This window comes from Sinocyclocheilus grahami, unplaced genomic scaffold (assembly GCF_001515645.1).
Source record: "Sinocyclocheilus grahami isolate Dianchi unplaced genomic scaffold, SAMN03320097.WGS_v1.1 scaffold642.1, whole genome shotgun sequence".
In the NCBI taxonomy this organism is placed as follows: domain Eukaryota; kingdom Metazoa; phylum Chordata; class Actinopteri; order Cypriniformes; family Cyprinidae; genus Sinocyclocheilus; species Sinocyclocheilus grahami.
The window spans coordinates 376,872-392,293 of NW_015505821.1; the positions used below are offsets into that span (position 1 = coordinate 376,872).

A 15,422-nucleotide genomic window follows, 5' to 3' on the forward strand; every position below is an offset into this window, starting at 1 on the left:
GTAGTCAATGAGCTCGCTGCTCAGCATTCAAATATATGACTAGTGCTTGCCATAGCAGTGCAGCTTGATTCAGAAACCCTCCACCTTCCCCAGCTCCACCTGTATAGACCTACCTGTATAGCAGCAGCAGCAGCGTAGCAGATCTATTCCGCCAAGACCAAATACATTAACATTGTCATGTACATTACCATGCCAATCCCTCCGAGAGTTGTCATGACAGAAATATATATAGCTTGCAAATGTTTTTTTTGTTGAATATCTTGAGTATCTCCAATGATATGTCTTCGTAAGATGATTTGTAAATGCTTAGTATTATGATCAAAACATATAATGCTATGTCGTAAAATGATGAGTGAGCGATGAACAAATAAATGTTCCTTAAAAGCCTGATGATCAGATTTGACATGAATATTTCAACATGATTAAAAAAAAAAAAAAAAAAAAAAAAATGTATATACTGTATATATATATGCATGGATAATGAAGCCTAGCTTGCTTCAGGTCAGTAAGTGATCATCTTGAAATATCACTATCAAACATGATACAGTAGGATTTTCTAGGTATACTTGGCTTTTATTTGTGTTTGCAATTTTTATAGTGTAGCTAACAACATTATACTTTTTTATAGTGTAGCTAACTGATAAACTTACATCTTCAGGTTTGTATTAACAAATCAGCTTTGGGGTTAAATAGCTTTTAAGGAATAAATGGCTTATAAACAGCTTAGAGAAAATGGTACATTGGTGGAAGTGAATCTGATTGTTTTTGTACACAATGCTATTAACCCAATAATTAGTAGTTTACTGAGTATAATTCAAAGTGTACTTCCATAAACTAGAAAGTGGGCTAGAAGTATATAACTGATAGTATACCTAATAAGTTCATTTGTAGTACGGTTCAGAGTAGAGTCACAGCAACACAAAAGAAAAACTTATGTAAACTTAAATGTAAAGCAGTTTACTTTTGTTACACTGAAATTACACTACACTAAACTAAAAAAAGTGGACCAATTTAGTCCCAATTATTGGAATACTGGAGTGTTTTTTTAGTATACTTAATGTATATTTGGGGGGGATTTTTGAATTTCAAGTTTACTTCATAAAACAGGGCCCTTTGAAATCTGTGTTATTTTTTTCCCAAAAATTATGTTTTTTTCATCTTAATTTTTCTATACTCTGTTTTAATGGTTAAATTAAATTGTATTAATCAAAAAGCATGTCTAATTAATTTAAATCGTGAAACTTACAATATTTAATAGCAATTTATTAAAAGTTGAACAAAAATGACATTTTAAGGCCCTATGAAATTTTTCTCAAATTCAGTTTTATTTGTACTATATTTTGGACTCCATTTTAATAGTTTCATTACATTTTAATAATCAAAAGCATCTCTAATAATTTATTTTATACAAAATAATTAATTATTTTATTTTATTTTATTTTATTTCATTTCTTCTTCTTTTTTCCAGAAATACTGTGTTGTGCTATTTACATTTTTCTGGTAAATAAATTATGGTAAATCATTTTTTCTGGTAAATATTCCTTTAAAATAATGGTTTAATAATTTTATTAGTAATAGTAGTACTATCATTACATGAAGTAATGCATTTCTGTCAGTTTCTACAAGTTAATCTGAACTTTGACAGGTTGCTGTGAAGACCTTTAAGTTTCTGTTTGTATATGATATGCCATAGTTTTTCTCAAAAGAAAAGGTAAAATGCTCATGAAATGACTCTTAGAGCAGTTCTAGAGATTATGTTTAAGTGTTAATGTACTCATATATTGAGTTGGAGGCTGAAAACACAGCGATCATCACGCGCACCTTAACCATTCATTCACACCGAGACACGAAGAACATACAGGATCCGTATTTAAATAGTATTTTTGCAGCTTAGTATTCACAGACACTAATCTATATTGAGTTTTGATTTAAGTTTATCAACCTACTTTTGATTTATCCATCCAAAATCTGGCAAATTCCGTGACATTCTGTATACATTCTATACAGTAAATTCCATTCTTATTACTGGATTCTTTGATTCCGTCTGTGTTTTCTGCATCATGGAAATCATAGGCCCTTAATAAAATGAACTTAAGGAATACTTTTTTTTTTTGTAAGGGTACTAGTTACAGTAGTTTAAGTACAAACTACAAAAATAAATAGTTTTATTATTTTGTGCAGGGAAATCAATTACATTTAAATAATCCTTTATTAGATCATCTAATGTGCATTTGCAATGTCAATTTCACAAATGTATTAAAGGGTTGAGTTGCGAGCTTCCAGAGTTAATGACAGTGATAACAGTGTCAGCAATGCTCAAATCTCAGTAAGGAGCTTGTGAGTGTAGTCTCAGAGAGGAAGAGGAAGAATTTAATGTAATGTAAGCATCATGAATTTATATTTTTATTTAAATGCACTTGAAGTCTATTCTATGACAACTGCTTTTTGGAAACATCCTGAAGGATGATTAACTTTATAAATGTTTCTGGAATCTATTAAGCACAGAGCTATTAGCAAACCCTACCATTCAAAAGTATAGGGTTGGTTTTTGAAAAAAGTCTCTTATTCTCATCAAGACTGCATTTACTTGATCAAAAATTACAGTAAAAACAGTAACATTGTGATTAATATTGCTATAATTTAAAATTCATTTTTTTATGCATTTAAAATAGAAAATGCTATTTGTTCCTGTGATGGATGGCAAAGCTGAAAGTTCAGTAACATTAACAAGAAACATTTCTTATTATTATCAATGTTGAAAACAACCCCCCCCCCCATATTTCGAATGGTACTGTAGTAAAATAAAATTAAAACAAGTATAGAGCTGTGAGCTTCAACAATAAATTAAACTACTGTAATGATGGATTTGAGTATAATTGCTCCTCAAAAATAAACCAAACTATAAAACTAAACATATAATGATGTGAAATGTAGAGACAGAGAAATGGCATTTATAGTGTTGTAGAGGAGTGTGACAGACCGAAATTGGGAGAGGCTGGTATAATCTTTCAGGTCTTGGGCGGAAAGAACTATTCTAAACAGACGTGGGGGTGGACAGTCTGCTCGCTGTCTGACAAGACAGACATCTAGACATCTCCCTTTTTCTTCTAAAGCAAAAGATAGAAATTACACACTACAGTACAGATGATTACAAATGAACACCTCATCCTCAGTCGTTTGTAAAACAAAGTAATGCATTATTGCCTATTTCTTCAGAAAATTTACAAAACCAGTTTATCTTTGGTTTTCTCAGTAACTGCAACTACTCTGTAAAAAAAAAAAAAAAAAAAAACATGGAGGTGCTGAGAAAACAGGTTCATTCTTTAGAAAAGTAGCTTGAAATCAGTAAAGCGCGGCTAATTACCTTCTGCGGAGATCTCTTTCCAGGGTGTTGATGGGTACATGAACGCTGCGTTCTGGATTTGGTCGTTAATGTCCTCGTCCTCATTAAAGGGGAAGGTGCCACTCAGACTGACATAGATAATGACTCCCACTGACCACATGTCCAGGGAACGGTTGTAGCCTTTACTGCGCAGCACCTCTGGGGCCAGATACGCTGGTGTGCCCACCACTGAACGCCGGAAAGATTTTTCCCCGATGATCCGAGCAAACCCAAAGTCGCACAACTTTACCTGGACCAAGAGAGTGATCTCACTGAGCAAGTGGTCTAGTTTGGTCATGTTTTATCACAGGGATTTCAAACATTTTTGAAATTTTAAGTATTTACTTGAAGGACCTCCTGAGAATTTAAGATAATATTCCAATAATTTATCAACACATTCACAGATCTCTGATGTTGGTTAATGGTTACAAATAAACATCTAAATTATTTCATTATTTTCTTGTGTTATATTTTAAATGCTTTTTATTTTAAAATGATGTATTTATTGTAATTTTATTTTTTTATTTATTTAATTAATTATTAGCTTTCAACTCAATAACCTCTTGCAGTTCACAAAGCCAGTCTGGGAAACCTGGTGCTTATTATATGGTGATTTTTCAAGAATGAAGTGTTTAATTCACTGTTGTTTACCTGAGGAAATGGCTCCGCAGATGCCAACAGCACATTTTCTGGCTTCAGGTCACAGTGAACAATGTTCTTGAAATGGAGATGTCGCAAAGCCACAAGGATCTATCACAGTAAAGTAGTCACTTATTGGCATGCAGGTATCAACTGGATGGTCTTTTTAACACTTTGAATGGCCACCAATGTAATATCCACTTCTAAAGTTAAAAGTAAAACCCTTAAAGGGATAGTTCACCCAAAAATTAAAATTACCCCATGATTTACTCACCACCAAGCCATCCTAGGTGTATACGACTTTCTTCTTTCAGACGAATACAATCGGAGTTATATTAACAAATGTTCTGGCTCTTCCAAGCTTTATAATGGCAGTGAATGGGTGTTGAGATGAAATTGTTCAAAAGAAGTCCAATAAAGTGCATCCATCCATCATAAAAAGTACTCCATAGGCTCCAGGGGGTTAATAAAGGCCTGTCTGTCTGTCTGTACTGCCGTACGTGCGTTCACGAATGGAAATCCTCTGACATTTTATTTTACAAATCCTTGTTTTGTACTTCTAATTGGTAACTGGTGTTTTGTTTTTCTCTCTCCTCTGCACTTACGCGTTCGTCACTTCTCACCAGAGCTTACACTACACTTACATGGAACGCCAACTCTCTCATGAACGCGAGAGACAAATGAGCGTACGACAGTTAGCGGAAGCTGGAGATTGAGGATTATAAAGTTTTAAATATAGATATTTTTCTTACACAAACCCATCAGAAGGCCTTTATTAACCCCCTGGACCTGTGTGGAGCACTTTTTTATGATGGATGGATGCACTTTATTGGACTTCTATTGGACTATTGAATCTCAACAGCCATTGACTGCCATTATAAAGCTTGGAAGAGCCAGGACATTTTTTTAATATAATGCTGATTGTATTCGTCTGAAAGAAGAAAGTCATACAACATAGGGTAACTTTCATTTTTGGGTGAACTATCCCTTTAATTTGTTTCTAATTATCATCAACTTTGTCTGATCGGATAAATGGAAGAATGTGATTTCTCCCCAATTTGAAATATTCTAGTTGAGCAGCTAACGGTTTCATACGACAGCAAACAAGCTTTCTGGACTGATATTGTAGTTTGATACCAGTAAAATAGTAATGTATTTAAGAGGAATACTGTGCTAGTAAAAGGTTAGTTTAATAAAACCTTATCCACTCTCATATTACACTACATATATGTGACCCTGGAGCACAAAACCAGTCTCAAGTCGCTTGGGTATATTTTTAGCAATAGCCAAAAAAACATTGTATGGGTCAAAATTATCGATTTTTCTTTTATGCCAAAAATCATTAGGATATTAAGTAAAGATCATGTTCCATGAATATATTTTGTACATTTCCTACCGTAAATATATTAAAACTTAATTTTTGATTAGTAATATGCATTACTAAGAACTTAATTTGGACAAATTTAAAGGTGATTTTCTCAGTATTTAGATTTTTTTGCACCCTCAGATTCCAGATTTTCAAATAGTTGTATCTCGGCCAAATATTGTCCTATCCTAACAAACCATACATCAATGGAAAGCTTATTTATTTTATGTATAAAATCTCAATTTCAAAATGGACCCTTATGACTGGTTTTGTGGTCCAGGGTCACATATTATTGTTCTAATGTTTGGGATCAGTAACATTTTTTTTTTAATCCTGAAAAAAGTATCACCGTTTCCACACAAATATGAAGCAGCACAACTGTTTTCGACATTGCTAATAATCAAAAATGTTTATTGAGCAGCGAATCAGCATATTAGAATGATTCTGAAGCATCATGTGATCAAGGATCAAGGACTGGAGTAATGATGCTGAAAATTCAGCTTTGACATCTGGAATAAATTACATTTCTTCAAACGGTTATTTTAAATTGTAATCATGTTAGTCTTTTTACAGCAGTTTTGATCAAATAAACGTAAACTTGGTGAGTACAAGAGACTTCTTGCAAAACATAAAAAAATATTACTGACCCCAAACTTTTGAACAGTAGTATATGAATGCTTGGTCTGATAGGAAGATAGTTGGGCAGTGAGACCAACACCACTGACAGCGGGCATTGGGCTACATGTCGAGAACATACGTGGATGCAATCACAATCATCTAACACCGCAGACAGAAACATCTTTGCCACATCACAGCAGCTCTGTGGCTTCAGATCCATGGCTAATGGATGAGCTCCCGAGGCCCTCAGGGGCCCCACTGCTCTAATCAAGCCACAGACTCACCGCTCTAAGGCTATGTCCACACGAAGCCAGAGCTTTCCCTATCTGATCTTTTTTTTCCCCTCATCTCAAGAAATATCTGCATCCACACGAAACCACGAAACCGACACAAAACGCTGTAGTATATATGCCAGACCAGCATGTGGAGCTGTAATTCTGCCACAGAGATGCACTAAAAATGGAGAAGACGACTTGGACTATGCTCATAAACCTTGCGCGCGGTATACAAACGAACATGGAACAATACGTTTATTAATCTGTGTTAATGTTAGTTAATAAAAAGACAATCGTTCAGTGTTTGTTCATGTTTTTGTTGCTGTTACGTGACGTAGCGGTGTCTGACTAGGGGCGAGACGTGGGCTGATGACGTCATCGTTTCAGAAAATATACAGATTCGCTGTCCACACGAAAACGCAAGGGTGGCGTTTTCAGATTTATCCACTCTGGGACCCGGTTTCAAAAAAATATTAATTTCACTCTCCCAAAACGCCGGATCTGTCAGGACGAAACGCCTATGCGATACAAAATGTATGCGTATACAGCTAAACGCGTCTCCGTGTGGACGGGGCCTAATTTAGCTCTAGATGAGATCCAGACTACTGCCTCATCGAAACAAATTGCACTTCAGAATACATAAGATGGATACCAAAATGGATTTGAAAGGATAGGAGGAGACAAAGATTTGCAAACCTGTGTGACCAGAAACTTGGTGATGCGCTCTGGAAGTTTGCTCTTCTCACTGGACAAGATCATCTCCAGCATGTCTCCATGGAGTTTCTCCATGACAACAAAGACTCTTTCTGGAGTCTCAAACATACACTCCAGGTTTACAATGCCAGGATGGTGCAAATTCTATGAGAACAAGAACAACAGTCACATATTAAACATATTAAAGGTTTAGTTCACCCAAAAATGAAAATTCTGTCATTAATTACACACCCGTGTGTTGTTCCAAACCCGTAAGATCTTCGTTCATCTTCGGAACACAATTTAAGATATTTTTGATGAATTCTGAGGGCTCTCTGACCCTCCCATATACAGCAAGGTAACTACCATGTTCAAGGTCCAGAAAAGTACCAAGATGATCGACAAAGTAGTCAGTGTGACAACAGTAAAGTTACGAAGCTACGAGAATACTTTTTTGCGCAAAGAAAACAAAAATAACGACTTTATTCCACATTTTCGTCTCTACTGCGTCACTTGTGGACGCGCGTTCACGACAGTATCATGATGCGAGCATGTGGCGGCGCCGGCCCAGATCCGGCGTGATGACGTCATGACGCCGGATCTGGGTCAGCGCCGCCACATGCTCGTGTCATGATACTGTCGTTTTCTTGACCTTGAACGTGGTAGTTACCTTGCTGTCTATGGGAGGGTCAGAGAGCCCTCAGATTTCATCAAAAATATCTTAAATAGTGTTCCGAAGATGAACGAAGGTCTTACGGGTTTGGAACAACACGAGTAATTAATGACAGAATTTTCATTTTTGGGTGAACTAACCCTTTAAAAAGGACCACTCGTCTCCAGAATTCTGAATTAAGGAAGTCATAAACATTATTCTACTAGTATCACACATCCACAGTCTCTCAATAATCACATTAAAAACACTGATCACCTGTAAAATGGCAACCTCATTTCTCAGCTGGCTCTCTGTGGACGCGCGTTCACGACAGTATCATGATGCGAGCATGTGGCGGCGCCGGCCCAGATCCGGCGTGATGACGTCATGACGCCGGATCTGGGTCAGCGCCGCCACATGCTCGTGTCATGATACTGTCGTTTTCTTGACCTTGAACGTGGTAGTTACCTTGCTGTCTATGGGAGGGTCAGAGAGCCCTCAGATTTCATCAAAAATATCTTAAATAGTGTTCCGAAGATGAACGAAGGTCTTACGGGTTTGGAACAACACGAGTAATTAATGACAGAATTTTCATTTTTGGGTGAACTAACCCTTTAAAAAGGACCACTCGTCTCCAGAATTCTGAATTAAGGAAGTCATAAACATTATTCTACTAGTATCACACATCCACAGTCTCTCAATAATCACATTAAAAACACTGATCACCTGTAAAATGGCAACCTCATTTCTCAGCTGGCTCTCCTGTTTGGTGGGGAATCTCATCTTGTCTATTACTTTGATGGCCACATCTCTGCCTGTTTTTCTATGTTTCCCTTAAAACAGATGACATTTAAAAAAAAAATATTTCAAATGCAGTAAAATATTTAGCAAAAAGTTTATTGGTTTCAAGTGATAAAACTATAGATTTATTGTAATGCATTTGGTGTGTATATTATAAATAGTACAAGAGCTCTTGTAACTGGCTGGAGCTCATTCCACAGCCACACAAATATACTGTAAGTGTTATATTGAGATGAAATAATTTACAGTGACAGAAGAATGATACACAAGATATGTGAAACTAGAAGAGCTATGTAGGAAACTGTAATAATGGTCAGTTTAGTTGTTATTACTCTTAAATATTTTATAAAATGACAAAAATGACCCATCAGAATCAAGTACTGCATTGTGCTGTGTAATAAATATAATGAAACATACCTTACAGAATTACTACATTTTGTACCATGACAAACAAAATTGAGTAGAACTAACGAGTTAAGGTAACTCAAATATATGAGCAATCCAATTTTAAAACCAATATTTAAGAGTAATGTAATCTTATTTTATTTTAATCTGTTGTACAAATGTTCATTGTGTCCAACTTTCTCAGTTTCTTCAGCTGTGGTCAAAGATGAAAAATACTGATATGAAATAAGTAATAATTGTAGTTCTAAGTATAATTTCTCCATTCTCAAATATCTGTATTCAAATTTCACAAAAATATTAAGTATATCTTAAAAATATAATTTTTACACGAGATGCTAGATTGTTTTTGTGAAATAAATATAAACAATCTAAATTGATCTAAATCTAAATTTAACCTAGATATAAATTTAAAACAAAACAAACTGTTGGATTTGTAAGCATTTATTTTGCTATGTACAACTCAAAGAATCACTTAAGTGATTTTAAGGTAGTATAGTTGAGAATAATTTTTTAGAGTGTACCTCCATAAACGATGCCAAACTGTCCAGAACCCAACACTTCATCAGCAAAGATCTGATAGATTGAGCTGATATCCTAAAGACAGAGCAAAAAAAAAATATATATATATATTTTTTTTAAATATAGACACAAGATTAACTAAGATTATCACTAAACAAATATTAAAATCAAACATAATTCACAAGTACATTCAATCCAAATACAACTTCTCAGTCTACAGTTAAATGCATGCTTAATAACCCCAATTTTTTTTTCCCTCTCTCAATTCTTTTCTTGCGGTGTGATTTGACCATGGACATGACCGAACATGCAGAAGTGTGAATAAAGAGAGTGTGTAGTTGTGAAATATTGTCGGTAAACAAGTCACTCACCACATTTTCCTGGATTTGACTGTTAGATACAGAAATGCTGATGGACAGTTCCTCTGCAACACACACACATGCATGCATTCAGTTTAGCTTTGGCATTTCATATAATTAATGTTCAAATGTCAAACTTGTGTGTAGGAAAGTATGAGGCAGATAACTTCTCTTTTCTTCTGTTTTAAACTTTATCCAATATATGCAACAAATTATGAGTTATCATATGAGGGGCCGTACAAGCCAGAATTCATTCTGGCACTCTCACACACACATACATTCTCCTTTCACATTATAGTGGAAACGGAAGGAGTATAGTGGAAATGGAAGGCGTATAATGGAAACGGAAGGCAAGTCAGGCGCGATCAGGGTCATCGGGTCAGGTCCTGATCAGCATGGCTGAGGTAGATGAGGCGGCCGCAGAAGTATTTCAGCAAGTTATGTGGGTTTAAAAAATTAAAAAATAAATATTATATAATTGTGAAATGGTTACATGGCCTCGTCCCTTGAGGGAGTTGTGATTGAGGATGCGGCTCAGCCTCAGTCGGGTTGCCAGATACACTTATTATAAGCTTCTATGGATTTTTTTTTTTCACTTAATTTAGGAAGTGAATAAAGTGGGAGGTTGTAAGTTAAGGACAGCGATATCTTTATATTATTTCCATAACTCAAGATTTGGACTCATTGCGTTTTTATTTATTTTTAGATTGTTTTGTTTGTTTTTCAATATCTGGCAACGCCGGAATTTAAACTGACAGTAATCAAAAACGACCAGGTTAAAAACAACGCGGGCAGGTTATTCCTGACAGGATGCAATTTGGTAACACAAACGTAATGATCATCATGATATGTGATCATGGGTGTGCTGGGTGCTGCAGCAGCACCCCCTGTTTTTTCTGTGGGAAATTTTAACTGCTTAACTGTTGGGAATAAAAAAAAAATCGGAGTGTCTATTTACACTAAGTGCAAATAGCCCGCCTTGTTGGCAGAGGCTTACACTAATTCCACCCACCAACGTGTGATTGGGATAGTCATAATTACAAAAGATGGTTAACAATCGTTAGATTCAGTGGCGCATATGGTAAAAATTTGACCCGATCGACCCGGGTTCGAATCTGCCTTTTGGCAAACTTTTTTTTCTCCCTTTTCAAATTTCAAATAACATCAGAAAAGCATTTATTTTTAATAACAATGAAGGAAATCATCAAAAAGTTGAAAATAAAGTATCGGGTAGGTGTAGGGAGGGCTTTTGTCCAAATAGTGGCATCCATTTAATAATTTGAATTAAAATTCAATAAGTAAATTTACACTCAATAAGTTATTATTGCATACTGTTTTATAATGTATTACAATGCTGAGGTGCAGATCATTGCAATAAGTAATTAGCAGAATACCCTGCTATATTAACATAGTAGGCTATAGGCTAAATATAATCTATAGCAATTTGCACTTAGTGTAAATAGCATATGATATCACTAAAAAAATACTGCTATTTTCAGTTAGTGTAAATAGCCTCTATCACCCCCCCCCCCCCCCCCCCCCCCCATATAAAACCTACTGCAATAACCCAGGAAACGCTGCTATGTTCTATAAGCGACACCTGGTTTCAGAGATTGAATTTGTATTTTCATCAGAATCAGAAAGAGCTTTATTGCCAAGTGTGTTTACACACACAAGGAATTCGTCTTGGTGTCAGGAGCTTCCAGTACAGCCTACAGTCATAGTGCAGACATAGGCTACATATAATTAAGGTAATAAATCACTTATAATAATAAAGAGTAATAATAAAATAATCATTCAGCCCATCTGATGTTTTTGTTTTGTGCAGTTGCTTCATGTTTCATATATTTATGTTTGTTTGTTTGTTCAAGGTTAGTTTGGCCAGTAACAGAGCAAAATAAACATTTAATAAATGTAAAAATAAATAAATAAAAGTAATAAAAACTAAATAAATAAAAATTCAACAAGTATGGGAATCGGCTCATTAGATTGTAAACATTTAAAAAAAAAAAAATTGGCCATTGGAATTGGTCACGAAAAATCCTGATCAGTGCATCCTTAACTGGAATAGAGTTAGACCTACCTGAAAGACCTGAAAAAGCATGGTTCATTTTAGTTTTATCTTTGAACTATTGTACCTATTTGTGCAAAAATGGTTATCATTTATTATAATATGATGTTACAGTCAACAATGAAAACAATAAGTCTTATTTATTGATTTATTGATTGTGGCAAGGCCTGTGAAAATTTTGCCAGGGCAAGTAAAACATTTTAACCACTGGCCAAACCAGGCCAGTAGAAAATGTCCTTAGCGTTGAGACCTGTCAATACAATCAAAATCAGTATCATAACACTTGTACACAGATCTGTAGAACACGTAGGTTACATAATGATATTTTAAAATTAAAAACTTAAAATATGTACTTGAAAAAAAAACCAGGATGACTTTGAATAGCATCATTGTGAAATTGTAAGGAAGAGCTGAGCAAGTCTTGCACATGTATATCCTGATCTGAGAGTGACTTCCTGCTTAAACAGGAAGTAATGGATACCAAAAAAAGGTAGAAATGTATGTATGTAAAAGGAGAATGTACGTGTGTGAAAGCAGAAATGTATGTATGTTTAAGGAGAATGTATGTGTGTGTGAGAGAGAGTAGAAATGCATGTATGTGAAATGAGAATGTATGTGTGTGAGAGTAGAAATATAGGAGAATGTAAGTGTGTGAAAGCAAAAATATATGTATGTGAATGGAGAATGTCAGTGTGTGAGAGTGCCAGAATGAATTATGGCTTGTACGGCCCCTCATATTATCATGTGGCTGGTCATTTAACAATTTGATTGCTGAGACATATTTTCCACAGTCCTTTGCTATAATAATTTAAACAAATCCTATCTGAAATATGACAAATTGTAAATTACTCTGAAAATGACAAGCATGAGTTGCATAGTAATTCTCTGAAGGTACACTTTTTTGTTTTTCTGTTTATGTTTTTGGGTTGGATTTGTCTACAGACGATCCCTTAATTAAGTATGTCACTCATCTCTGGGCAGAAATCTCCTCTGAATACTGAATCAAAAGTGTGTTTGTTTCATAACTAAACAGCTTTCATTAATCCAGACCTGTCAAACCTTTTTAATCTTCTGTCTCTCAACACAATTACATAGAGGTGCATCAGGATATTAAATACTTAAGCTCAGCCATTTACTCTCCAGAATAGAGCTGCAAATCTGCCTGAAAGTCCATATTCACGGTTGTCTCGGTTTGTACCATTGCTTCATCAATGACTGCTTGTTTGGACATTCTACACTTCTGACTGTATTCATTCTGTTTCACTGATTTATCACTTATCCATACATCATTCTGGCCTATTCTGTAGACTTGTGTTATATCTGCAGTTTGTACAGTATTTTGAATTTTGCATGTTGCTAGCGATGTGCTTTTATGTTTATGCCTTGTAAACTGCATTGGGGACTGGATAAAAGCATTGTATAGAGTAAAACTATTATTATTTTCAGTAGCAGTAACTTGGCAAATTTCGTGTCATGGCTGGTCACATATATTTTTAATTAATTAAAGTGCACTTTTGACAGCCTTTTGGGATAATTGTAAATTTGTATTAATATGTAGCAATAAATGTAACTCTAATACACTACTGTTCAAAAGTTTGGGGTCGGTATGATTTGTTAATGTTTTCAAAAGAAGTCTCTTCTTCTGCATTTATTTGATCAAAAATACAGTAAAACAGTACTACTGTGTCAAATTACTATGGTTTAAAATAACTGTTGTCTATGTGAATATTTTGTCAAATGTAATTCATTCCTTTGATTTGAAAGCTAAATTTTCAGCATAATTACTCCAGTATTCAGTGTCACATGATCCTTCAGAAATCATTCTAATATGCTGATTTGCAGCTCAAGAAACATTTCTGATTTTTACCAATGTTGAAACGAGTTGTGCTGTTTTTGCAGATATTTTTTCAGGATTTTTGGACAGCAAAGACAGCATTTATTTAAAATAGTCACTTTACTGTCAATCCATTTAAAACATCTTTGCGGAGTAAAAGTATTTGTCTTCGAGTTGCATAGTAATTCTCTGAAGGTACACTTTTTTGTTTTTCTGTTTATGTTTTTGGGTTGGATTTGTCTACAGACGAACCCTTAATTAAGTATGTCACTCATCTCTGGGCAGAAATCTCCTCTGAATACTGAATCAAAAGTGTGTTTGTTTCATAACTAAACAGCTTTCATTAATCCAGACCTGTCAAACCTTTTTAATCTTCTGTCTCTCAACACAATTACATAGAGGTGCATCAGGATATTAAATACTTAAGCTCAGCCATTTACTCTCCAGAATAGAGCTGCAAATCTGCCTGAAAGTCCATATTCACGGTTGTCTCGGTTTGTACCATTGCTTCATCAATGACTGCTTGTTTGGACATTCTACACTTCTGACTGTATTCATTCTGTTTCACTGATTTATCACTTATCCATACATCATTCTGGCCTATTCTGTAGACTTGTGTTATATCTGCAGTTTGTACAGTATTTTGAATTTTGCATGTTGCTAGCGATGTGCTTTTATGTTTATGCCTTGTAAACTGCATTGGGGACTGGATAAAAGCATTGTATAGAGTAAAACTATTATTATTTTCAGTAGCAGTAACTTGGCAAATTTCGTGTCATGGCTGGTCACATATATTTTTAATTAATTAAAGTGCACTTTTGACAGCCTTTTGGGATAATTGTAAATTTGTATTAATATGTAGCAATAAATGTAACTCTAATACACTACTGTTCAAAAGTTTGGGGTCGGTATGATTTGTTAATGTTTTCAAAAGAAGTCTCTTCTTCTGCATTTATTTGATCAAAAATACAGTAAAACAGTACTACTGTGTCAAATTACTATGGTTTAAAATAACTGTTGTCTATGTGAATATTTTGTCAAATGTAATTCATTCCTTTGATTTGAAAGCTAAATTTTCAGCATAATTACTCCAGTATTCAGTGTCACATGATCCTTCAGAAATCATTCTAATATGCTGATTTGCAGCTCAAGAAACATTTCTGATTTTTACCAATGTTGAAACGAGTTGTGCTGTTTTTGCAGATATTTTTTCAGGATTTTTGGACAGCAAAGACAGCATTTATTTAAAATAGTCACTTTACTGTCAATCCATTTAAAACCTTTGCGGAGTAAAAGTATTTGTCTTTCAAAAACATATAGACCCCAGAACCTTATTATTAACATGTTTGTTGAACCGTTCCATAAGGGATAAAAATGAAAGTTCACCCAAAAATGAAACTCCTGTCATCATTTACTCACAGTAGCCACTGACTTCCATAGTATTTTTTCCATACCGTTAACTGTTTGGTTACCAACATTTTTCAAAATACTTTCTTTTGTGCTCAACAGAAGAAACAAACTGAATCTTTGCGGAGTAAAAGTATTTGTCTTTCAAAAACATATAGACCCCAGAACCTTATTATTAACATGTTTGTTGAACCGTTCCATAAGGGATAAAAATGAAAGTTCACCCAAAAATGAAACTCCTGTCATCATTTACTCACAGTAGCCACTGACTTCCATAGTACTTTTTCCATACCGTTAACTGTTTGGTTACCAACATTTTTCAAAATACTTTCTTTTGTGCTCAACAGAAGAAACAAACTGAAACTCATAAAGGTTTGGAACAACTTGTGGGTGAATAAATG

The 15,422-nt window shown here is 34.7% G+C and overlaps 1 protein-coding gene across 4 annotated transcripts in view; it reads right to left on the reverse strand.

The window, feature by feature from the left end:
- Positions 1-15,422, reverse strand: part of LOC107558350 (serine/threonine-protein kinase D3) — a 77,648-nt gene that overhangs the window by 2,636 nt on the left and 59,590 nt on the right. For 3 of the 4 annotated variants that reach the window (XM_016242007.1, XM_016242008.1, XM_016242006.1), the window contains exons 12-17: positions 9,722-9,774; positions 9,353-9,425; positions 8,352-8,458; positions 6,977-7,138; positions 4,034-4,132; positions 3,365-3,632 (exon numbers count right to left, since the gene is read on the reverse strand). In XM_016242007.1, the coding sequence (XP_016097493.1) occupies positions 3,365-3,632; positions 4,034-4,132; positions 6,977-7,138; positions 8,352-8,458; positions 9,353-9,425; positions 9,722-9,774 (762 nt within the window). Of the gene's footprint in view, positions 1-2,819; positions 3,108-3,364; positions 3,633-4,033; positions 4,133-6,976; positions 7,139-8,351; positions 8,459-9,352; positions 9,426-9,721; positions 9,775-15,422 lie in introns of those variants that run through there. The other variant, XM_016242009.1, reaches the window with a different exon arrangement.